The 11750-nt window shown below is 37.7% G+C and overlaps 1 protein-coding gene across 1 annotated transcript; it reads right to left on the bottom strand.

Annotated features, from left to right (window-relative positions):
• On the bottom strand, positions 1-7623 carry LOC139152376 (proline-rich transmembrane protein 1-like). Its single transcript, XM_070725506.1, has 4 exons — positions 7454-7623; positions 4393-4679; positions 1797-1934; positions 1-1076 (listed from the first exon to the last, which is right to left on the bottom strand). The coding sequence occupies exons 1-4, from the start codon at positions 7470-7472 to the stop codon at positions 936-938; spliced, it is 585 nt and encodes a 194-aa protein (XP_070581607.1). The 5' UTR covers positions 7473-7623; the 3' UTR covers positions 1-935.
• Between the last annotated feature and the right edge of the window lie 4127 nt (positions 7624-11750).

Below are 11750 nucleotides of genomic sequence, written 5' to 3' on the forward strand. Positions count from 1 at the left end.
TACATTGTACATGATAAGTTTATTCGATACAAGAATGGTTGTAAATCTATTTAATGTTTACATTATTTACATATACTTTGGAACTTTGAAGACGCCAGTGTCAACCTATAGTTAGCGAACCTAAATCTTCGTGTGAAGACGAGATGTCGACGTTGCCCCCCGGGCCCTGCAATAATGCCATAGTAACTACACTGGACAGTAAATATAAGCAGAACTATACAGCAATACTAGAACAACAGAGTATGTTTATTCACTTGAATGTTGCTGGTGTAAATGCGTATACAAACCACGAGACTGATTTCAAATTTATCATCGATATTCCACAAATAATACCATACATACTATAGGACTGTTTCAAAACACGGTTAGAAAGATATTGTTGATCGTTTAGGAAAAGGGTTTGAAAATGGTATTTTCAAAGCAAGTGATCTTTATTAACAACAGACATTTTGTCAAATCATTCCGATAAAAATATATCTTTTGTAAGATATACAGATGGTAGCAGTAGTACATGCATAGACCAGATAACCGGACATTGGAAGTCTGGACTTATTATACATATTGGGTACTCTGAAAATTCCTCACTGGTTTCATTAAAATTGGACGTGCTGTCAAGAACGTACTGATCAGATCTCTGCACACTTTCTCTATCCTAATCGTCAGTGATGGAGATAAATTTCAAATACAAGTGGCATATATGTTCAGTCTGAAACTGGAATATAAACAAATCATATCAGCGTTCATATATAAAATGCGCAACAACTGATATTTTATTAGTCGACTTTCGACTTAGTTTTAAACAATGTGCTAGCTTTTAACCTAGCTGACAGAGTAAGGCTTTTTAAATAGAAAAGTAATTTCTGTCTTCCAGTTCCAGTATCTGATAAATATGTTTGATTTGGAGTGTTTGCTTTTGCTATGGTCAATGTGAAAGATCATATGGTGGCAAATACCACAGCAAAGATAACAATATCGACAAAAATGCCGATAAAGATGGTGGCTATGCTCCAATACTTGGCATTCCGGGAGTACATACGAGCCTTGTCCTCATTGCCACTCAGCCAGGCATCATCAACCTGGAAATAAAAGCGACACTTATTCTACTATGTACACACTGCACTAGTCACGTTTAAGGTAGCATGCGCCTCGAAAACTAAAGGCTTAAAGTTTTGCTCAAACTTGCCTCATGGAGACTTTATACAATTCTCTTTCAAAATCAAGAATACAAATAAGTGGTCACCTTCCACATTTTGGTACCAGGGACACAAATTACCTTTAGTTTACCGATATATTTTAAATTCGAAATTGCTGCAATCCCCGCGCTACCTCTAAGGGAATGGATTAAATTTTCGAGTTTAGCAAAAATCAGACGGTGAAAATTTATTCACCCCGAAAATTTCAGCGTGAGCCTCCATAAGCGTAGATCAGAGAGCTATTATAAACTCTTGAGTCTGATCTCCGTTTCCCTACAGGCGCATTCTACCTTAAAGAGTTAAAGTGGGCTTTAACGTGATTACGAGAATTATAAAAACCCTTCCAGTAAAAAGAAAGTGTTATATACACAATGTCATAATGCTGACGTGAGTCTTCTTAATATCATCTATTCTCTGCGGCGGTTACTCTGTAAGGAAGTTTTCGTCGATTTCTTTGAGGTGACCCGTTAGCCATTTTTGAATGCCATATTTCCCTAACACACAATCCGTTCATGCCTGAAAGGTTGGTTCTGTGAACACAAGAAAGCACTGTTAAAAATCGCATTAAACATCGCGTTATAAATTGTTGAACTTGAACTTTACCTTGGCGGCAAACATGGTAGCTACAATGCCGGTCGGCAAGAAACACAACATCATGGATACTAAAGCCCAATCCATATAGTTTGGAGGAGCCGGATTCCCAATGGTGGGTCTCATGTCTGTAGACTGTGGTGCAACAATCTGTTGGATCAATTCACAATTGTTAGTGCAATTTATATTAAAAAATAAGGTTTTTTTTTACTCTGTGCTCAGCTATGTTATCAATTTTCAGGATTATTAATTTTAAGGCAAAATGAACCTCTGATAGATAATCTGACAATCAAACTAAACACGATTGGAACTAATTTTGGACAATTGGATCTTCATATTTTTCAAATTTCTCAAAAGTGTTAGGTGCCCTATAGCTGAATGTTGCAATATTACAAATTACTCATAAAAACAAGAGTGTAACTTAAAAACAAAAGTAGATGAGGTTACATTTGGAGATTAAATCAACATTAATTCGCCATCCAATTATCCCAAATTAGTTCCAATCGTGTTATTTGTACAATACTTGCCCGGTCTGTCAATTGTTGAGCTCTTTTTGAAGCTAGTGGAGCAAATAAAATTTTCACTGTCTTATTTCTATATAAATCGAAAATTTCATTCCCATCAAAGATTTAACATAGGGTTGTCGGTCATTCAAAATTTCAAGAGTAGGGAAAATAATGGGTAATCTCTTTCTGTGGTACCAAATTTTACACGCCGACAACGGGTTTTCATTTCGAAATCCCTTACGGAATGCTTGGGCAAATTTTTAAGTCTTTACAATTAATTTCGAGACGCGTACTAGCTGCATTTCTTAGGGACGGACCATTAGATCTTGGGAGGGGGGTGGTCAAAAAAGAAAAAAAATTTTCAGAGCAGAAAGTTAGGGGAAAAAATCTTCAAACTAGTTTGCAAAATAAAAAAAAATAAATAAGAAGACAAAGGCGTAAAAAAAAATCTGCAAAAGTCTTTAAAATTTTGAATTTTTTTTAGATTTTACCGACAGAAAGCAACTTTCTGTATTTTTTAGTACATCCTCCGGCACATTTTTAATTTTAATTTATACATTTAGAGTGACTGTATCCCTTATACTGGAAGTTGTGATTATCTTATCTTTTCAGGACTTTTGTATTCTGATCACTTGAAAATTATGAAATTATAGAGCCTGTTTTCTACTTGTTTCCTGCGTACAAACCAAGCAGGTACACTAGGTAAAACATTGAAACTATGGTATGGTTGTCAAGACAGAAAGTTGTATTTGCCTTTTAAGATCAAGGTAAACAGATGCAGGCCACATCAGTTTCATTTTTTTCACAGCATTTTATTGCAATGATGAATGCAAGAATGGGTGAACAAGTAGAAACACGTCAATAATGATAAGACAACATATCAAGTCATTATGTATTATTTTGCTTTTAAAAAGGCATTTTCAATTCTTTTTTCTCAAAAAACAGCCTCAAAAAACAACAGCAACACATGTTTTAACATTCAACAATACACTACGTAGAATGCCATCTATCCAACAAATCCCAACACAAAAACACACAAAAGGGGTTGAACTTTGAAAGTTTCTCGATAGCAAATACTGAATAAATCTGCATGAATAATCGTTTTTGTGTAGCAAATTTCAAAGAAATTGGACAAGCCCTTTCAGAGAATACAGATTTTTTGACCATGAATGGCATAAATTGCCCTAAAAAGACAAATATTGAAATTTCAACACATCTATACACATCCAATCAATTTGGACATGCTGCTACAGAGAAATAGATGTTTTGATCAAAAAAGGGCAACAATTGCTCTAAAAACACAAATATGCAAATTTAACAATATTATTTAGCTTATTTTAGCTTCTCAGCTTGTCAAAATCAATTGTAAATCATGAGATATGCATGATGTTTGGTGGGGTGAATGTAGCCATTTCACCACGCAGTAGAAAGGGAAGCCAGGAAACCAAAATAGTCATTTTCAAAACTATAGGAAGCTACTGAGGAGCAAGAAGACCATGTTTCAGAGGAAGATGTGTAATCCGAAAGAATGCTCCCAAAGTGCCACCAAATAACACCATTTTTATCTCTATTTTTCAAAAGCTCCAACAGCAGGAGGGGGGACACCCCCCTCCTGACCACCCCCCGCAAAAATACTCCCCAAGTGCCACCAAATAACACCATGTTAATCTCTATTTTCAAAAGCTCCACGGCAGGAGGGGACACCCCCTCCTGACCACCCCCCGCAAAAATACTCCCCAAGTGCCACCAAATAACACCATTTTAATCTCTATTTTTCAAAAGCTCCAACGGCAGCAGGGGACACCCCTCTCCGAATCCCCCCCCCCCCGTGACCACTTGCGTGGCCGCTTGTGGTGCTTGGCACCACATCTTTGCCCTCTTTATCTTCAGACAGCGATGAACTAAAAAAAAATTATAAATCTGAAAATTTACTCTGAAAAAAAAAATGCACAGCTAATCTCAATTGGAAAAAAAAATTCAGAAATTTACAATAGTAAAAAAAATTTCACAATTTCATTGTGACCACCCCCCTCCCAAGGTCTAATGGTCCATCCCTTATGGTCTCCATGTTGGAATAAAACAGCAGCTATGGCGCTACTTACGAATACATGCTGGTTGTAGGGTACAGGCTGGCCAAAGGTTGCTGGCTGACCATAGGGTATTGGCTGAGCGTTGGCTGCATGCTGACCATAGGGTGGAGCGTTGGCTGCGTGCTGACCATAGAGTGCAGGCTGGCCTTTGACTTCAGCTTGGTCAAAGGGTGCAGGCTGGCCGTACGATGGGGGCTGGTCGTTGGCTTCAGGCTGATGAGAGGGTGCAGACTGGCCGTTGGCGGCAGGTTGGCCGTATTGTGTGGACTGACCATCGGCTTGTGACTGTTCGGGCAAATCTAAAACCGAACGAAATATGACGATCTCTTTTTAAGTTTGGAATATACTAGTACTAGAGTTGAATACTACTATGCAAAAAATAGTGTATTCCAACCTGCTGAATACAATGGGGTAAATGACCGTGTTTTGCAATGACTAAACAAGCCAGTACTATAATGATGTCAATGTACTTTCTAAGTTACATTCGAGCCGCTTGAGGAGTACATACATTTTTTCCAAAGTGTTTCGGCGTCGAGTGACGTCTACGGCACAATAAAATTTTAATATTGTGTGTGTTTGTGTTTATGCGTGTTTGTTGACAAATATGGCCTTCACTCTCATTTCTCAGGGGCCTTCGGAAAGAGAGTACAAAGAGTTTGCCTTTTTGGGGATACTTGATCAAGTCTTGATATCCACCCTAAGACCCTATATCAAACGGTCCTAAAGCTACAGGTAACTCTTTTCTCCTTAAAAAAGCGTATTCATGAAATGAAACTTCAATAGCAGATATGTCCACCATCAGCATAAAGTACACGATCAAATATATCTAAATAGATGAAGAACACACAGAGAATTTACGAATGAATGAGCTGAAAACAGAAAGAGTGAAAAGAAGTGGAAATGATTCGGACAATTTGACTAGCAGAAAGAGTTCAACACGCGTCCTCTGCGAGGCACCGTGGACCAGTGGTTAGGGTAACGGACTCACTATCGAAGGATGGTAAGTTCGAGACCCGGTTCAAGTCCCGATAGATCCAGAATAGCGGATTCACTGTCGGAGGACGGTGAATTCGAGACTCCAGCTAAGGTGAGTGTGTTTTCACACCACTTTTGGCCACTTACACTTTTCGCTTTATGCCATTTGATATATTACTACAGAAGCGTTTGGTATTAGGAAGTGTTTACCTTCTCCATATCGCTTGAATCCAGCGTTATATATTTCATTCTATCCAAACCCTCATGTGGGCGTTGCTTAAATGTTTGCCGAGTCATTCATTGCCAAGTTTTGGAAAAAGGGAACCAATCTAACAGAACGTTTTCAGCATTTATTTGCGTTAATCTAGGGTAGGTTTACTCATAGAACGACAATTCTCCATGTATATTTGATTACATTTTGACCATGACGATTCAGCAACCGGTGAAACCCAACAGAGATAAGCGTGTGTTCCAAGCTATTTTCAAAATTCAATATGATTGTAGATTGTACATTTCCAAACGCTTAAAAGGAACGATGGATGTAACTTATGATTGTGTTTTTATCATGTTTGTTTTATTATAAAGCAAACACATTTTCCTGTTTCTCTTCCTAAGGTATGTTGAAGTAAGCATATACGAGTTGGCGTCAAAGGGCATTGTTTACACAATATGTCATGTTATTCTTGATAAATGACTTCAAGTCAAGACTTAACACTTGACATTTTGACACGATTCTTTTGGGTATTACAAGGAACTAAATTTTACAAAAATACAGGGAAATCATCAACAAGCACATGTAATTTACTATTACAATTAAAACAAATCTAATATACAAAAATTATAAATTTTTCTACGCTGAATTAAATTTGTTAAGCATTTCATACAGAACTTATTTGTGATTCTTTTTTACTAATCCGATCATTTGTTTTATGACTACAAGTCAAGATAATTTCAAGTGTTGATCTGATTATATGCCTTATAATCAAATTAAATCGGTGAACCGGACCATTTTTCAACGGAGTAGATAATGTCAACTATAAAACATTTGACGGAGCTCCTTTTCCACGCTCATTCTACACATGTGACTACAGAGCGATCAACGTAGAAGCTAAAACTTAGGGCACTAACTCAATTTCATTGAAATCAGTTGTGGAAACGTTCGCGACATTCGCCTTCATTTGATCAGTGCCCTATGCATTCTCCCAAAGACAATCAGTCGAGGTATCGGTGAACAGCTGGCTTAAAGTGAGGTAGATAGATACTAAACCATTTCATGGAAATATTTCTTTGCGTTGGTAATCTCGCGCTGTCTCGCAGTTGTTCTTCGGTCTTGTTCATTAAAATACATAAGTTATCCCTTGTACAAACACAGAGGGCTCTCCTTGGCAGTTATTTTCTCTTCAGGTAGTACGCGCCTCGAAAGGGAACGGCTACAACTTTTGCTGAAACTTTTCTAAAAGAAACCCTCTACCTTTGTCTTTCAAAATCAAGAATAAAATCCATGGGTAGCCCTGCAAATGTTGATACCAGAGAAACAAAATGAAATCACCGATATTTGAATTCAAAATGGCCGTCATAATTGTGTTAAACTCTATTGGGAATGTCTTTACACATGATCTTCAAAATGATCCCAACAAGAGGTACACGTATACCAAACAGTAATGTACAAGTTTGAGACTCCGAATATCCGTCCCCGAGGTTCGTTCAACTTAAAAAAAATGTTTGCAGCAATATAATGCGTGAATACCAAGTGGTTTTTGTCAGAACGTGTACATACATTCTTTCTCTAGATAACGTAGCAAGCGTCATGAGAATCTAGCAACCGATTTGCGTTGTCATTAGGACATAAGTATTTCAATATCTTATTTGAAATATTCACTGTGATCAATTCTACTTTCTTGGAAGATCCAGTTTTCATTCTCCTTCTTTTTCTTGGTTGAATAACTATAGCAAGAATAACTTGGAAAGCAAGTGACTTGTATATTTCTGTTCGTATTTTGCCCATCTCATCATGTGTTATTGTGTATTTACCTCATGCTGACAGCTAAATCTCCATTTCTCAAGCGTTTCGAAAACAGTTTAGACGGAAGTTACTTACATTTTGCGGCGTCAGTCATTTTGAAGTGACTGTAGATATCAGAAACCGTCACGGTGTTGAAATCTTGGTGATAACCAAAGTTGCGGCAATGTACGTGGACAACATTCAACTGGCAATTTTCCGTTTATGAATGCCTTTCTCTATCGCCCTGACTATTTTCGTTATCTACTTCCCGGTAACAATGTCACAAAGCGGTAAAGTTAAGAGCCGTGAGGGGTAGGTGAGAAGGGCCTAGGGTATTGTGAGTGCCAGAGGTACGTATTTGCATATCATATATAAGCCGCTGACAACTTCAACAGAGGTGCTAACACACGTCCTCAGCGTTATATCGAGGTAAACTAGTAGTCATGACAAGATACCTACCCTATGGCCGTCTTTATAACTCTCATTTTTTAAAACAAGACTTACTTACATTGCTGACGATACACGTTCAGTTGCGACATTTGACTGCTCCTTGCACCAAAGCACACATTGTGGGACTCGCTCTTGTTAGTCGATGCAGTGTGGGCACCGTCAACGAAGCCGTAACCGGCCTTAGAAATCTAGGTCACATCAACAGTTGAGGATTTTTCTCGATAAATTTTGAAGATGCAACGCAGCACAGGTGTCTTCAATCGCATTTGTTGATGTGCGAAGCGAATTCATGAAGTTCATCAATGTTAACAATGCGAAATTGGTAGAGTGCTAACACGCTTTTCCTAATAATTGTACGTAATGAAAATATTATTCAGATATGCCATGTTGTCAACAAAAGTAAATACCTCTGTGACCTCGAGCTGAACTCTAAGACTCATGGTAGTCTGAATATCATTATTCGTTGAGACAGTTGCCTATCAGACAGTTTCACCGTCATTAAAGTGAGGAGTGTTATATCCGAAGCTCTTCAATGTGCATGATAATAATATAAGACTACCAAGACACGTCGAATTCAAAAGTTTATCTTCATAAATCACTCACTGTATACTGATACAGAGAGGTGAAGTGTCGTTGGTCTTTAATGTAAGATAAATTAAGAGAGAGGCTGTACTATGACATCAACTTAGTGATAACAATGACATGGGCTCTCGGAGGCATAGAGTCTGCTTCATTAGATGCTACGGTCGAATGAAAGAGCGAAGCAACAATCCGAAAGTGAAAAGTGGTTGAGACAGGTGTGAAATGAAAACTTACAAGGAACGGAGAGGTGTGAGCTTCCAGTGAATTCTCGATCTTCAGCAATTTGATGAATAGAATGTCCAACACTGAAAACAGTCTTGTAGGAATGGCAAGTGGTGTCCTGTAATTAAGCAATAAAGCACAACCGGCGACGGTATACCATGAGATTTTGACCAGTTCACGACATATATGCACGAGCGAGCGATGGCGAGTGCATATATGGAGTGAACTGGTCAACATCGAGTGGTATACCGTTGCGGGGTGTGCTTTATTGCCATTATATCATAACAGTATATTGAAAATTCGGCGAGGAACGACAAAAACAGATTTTTGCTCAAGCTGAGAGCGCATTCGATGCACGCCACAAGTACCACTGCGATATCACAGCCAGTCCTGTATATACAGTTCTGACGCGTCGTCTGTGGAGGAAGTCAGTCTTTCATTGATGTAAAGTAAATATGTATGGCTTGTCCATCAGTGCACAGCTATAACTTTCTTCCTCTTTTCACCATTTTCCTTATGTATGATTTATATGAACAAATATAGTCTAAATACAACAACAGAACAACAGATGTCACAATAATAAATCACTGGTGCAGAAGTAATTTCTCGAGCTCGCTATAAATGCATGATAGAAAACTTCGAATGGACTGACTGCGTTGTACACCTAGTACTCTTAATTTTTTAGAACAGATAGTAAATATTCTATTTCATAAATATTACATTTAAAAGGTTCCACAGATCGTTCACGAGAAAAGTACCACCAAAGACAACAGACTGTTCCCTCCTCTCTGGTTATGTGCAGCGTCTTGGAAACTTATAGAAGCTTCAGAGATGCTTCACGTTAAGCCCGTCAACTACATGCTTGCAGAAGTTGGTCTGACTGCCCTGTGATATTTCATATGAAATGCCGACGGTTCTTTGGAAAGCTCTTTGGTCGTTCAGTTGCATTGACGACACAGCAAACACTCGACATTGTACAGTCAATCAACGAAACATCAAGTCATTGCAAGATGAATGAGTCAGCCAAATATTACGAGTTTATCAAATCGCCAAAGCTTGGCAGTTCACTTATAAGGCTTATCAAAGTTGTTGAAAACCACCCATCTTATCGCTTATAGAGCAGCTGTCTCATTTAGGTCTGAAGTGGTAACCACGGTGTTTCACTTCCTACAATGGCGTCAATTACTCTACTGGATATATTGCCACTTGTCAGTCTCACTTGATTTCTATATTTTCCACACAAAACACCGTTGTCAGTCAACCTTTTTATTTTATTTTTGTTTTTGTTTTTGTTTTGTTTTGTTTTTGGGGGGTTGTTTACTTATTTAGGATTTGCTTCGGTATCCTGATTGTACCCAACGTCTCCACACAGGTAATGCAACAATCAAAGCGAATCTAATATGGCTGACTGTTGCGGAGGAACGCCTTCCTCTAGAATTTTCTCAATATACACGATACCAATTACAAGCCAGTGTGCATAATTTGATGCGGCATTCACAGAGACACCAAATGTATGTCTACATAGAGGCACCAGATGCACGTTTCGATGGTCGTCGTCGACACCATGTGAAGCGACTATACTCTTATAATTTCAATTGTTTTCGAAAGTGGTCAGTTATGAATAATTGTTACATTACATGTATATTGTAGCTCGCATGACCACTTTTTTAAAGTAATCCCTGTCCTCTGTTCGAGTTCAATTTTTATAAGATAGATATTTTTAATCATTTTTGTCTGAGAAGTTACTTCTGTAAATAGGATAAAACTCGAGTGTAGGTTGAAGTAGGAATTCAATCAGATGTACTAAGAGTATATAGAAAATGAAATCCAATCCCTTTGAAAGAATTTCCTCTGTTAAATCATCTCTTCCCATAGTTAACACGATTGGAACTAATTTGGGATAATTGGATTTTCATATTTTCAAATTTCTCAAAAGTGTTAGGTGCCATATAGCAGAATGTTGCAATATTGCAAATTACTCATAAAACAAGTGTGTAATGTAAAAAGAAAAGCAGATGAGATTACATTTGTACATGAAATCGACATTACTTCAACATCCAATTATCTCAGATTAGTTCGAATCGTGTTACTTGCAATGTTTAAAATTGTTTATTTCGTGACAGTGTATATGAAAAGACTTTTTTGTGACACGAATAAAGATGAAAGTTAACCGAAGATGTGTGTTTTGTTTGTTTGTATATATATATATATATATTATATATATATATATATATATATATATATATATATATATATATATATATATATATATATATATATATATATATATATATGGAACTTTAATACTCACTTGATTACAAGAATGTGATGGTATACTATAACACTGTATTGGCCAGCCTGCCTTAGGTAGTACTCGCCTTGAAATCAAAACACCTTTATCTTTTGCTCAAACTTTCCCCAAAGAAACTTTCAACCATTCTCTTCGAAAATCAAGAATAAAAATCGGGGATCATCGTGCAAATTTTGTGTTCTATGGTAACAAATTATCCGTTTGATATTTGAAGTTCTAATGGCCGCCATCCCTGTGTTAACGCTATAACGCACAAAAACAAGCCTAGTGAAAATTAAGTACTAGTAAGTCAATGAGCTTCAAAGTGACTCCCTCGCCACAATGGTGGACCAGAAATTTATTCTGAAAGTGTCCCAATATCTTGTCTCCGAGGAAAATTCTACCTAGCTCTAGGGGCCGGTGCTACGCAGCCAACAAGACGGCAGAAGCTAGCGCAAGGTCCGAAGGATACAATAAATGCAGCTACATTTTTTACAGTAATCATAAATCAAGGCATTTTTTTATGTTATCTTCACAACACGCTTAGCTTGGTCGTCATATCTGAGATAAACTGGATAAAGCATGATCCTTCCAAAGCTTCGCTGTTTGCGATGTAAATATACACTTTGACGTCACAGCCGACTGCAAATTGCACAGCTTGCAGTAGAGGAGTGTAGCAGTAAAATTCGGCCAATCCACGCATGTCAATATCGCAAAATTTTATCTCATACCTGTATTTCTGCATTTCCATGTGATAACAAAAGACCTCCTAAAACTGGACCCTATACACCTGTGCTCGGGTCTCCATTAGCACTCTAAGTATGGGTAGTTCACCTGAAATGGGATTTA

The sequence above is a fragment of the Ptychodera flava genome, chromosome 15 (genome assembly GCF_041260155.1).
Source record: "Ptychodera flava strain L36383 chromosome 15, AS_Pfla_20210202, whole genome shotgun sequence".
NCBI lineage: Eukaryota > Metazoa > Hemichordata > Enteropneusta > Ptychoderidae > Ptychodera > Ptychodera flava.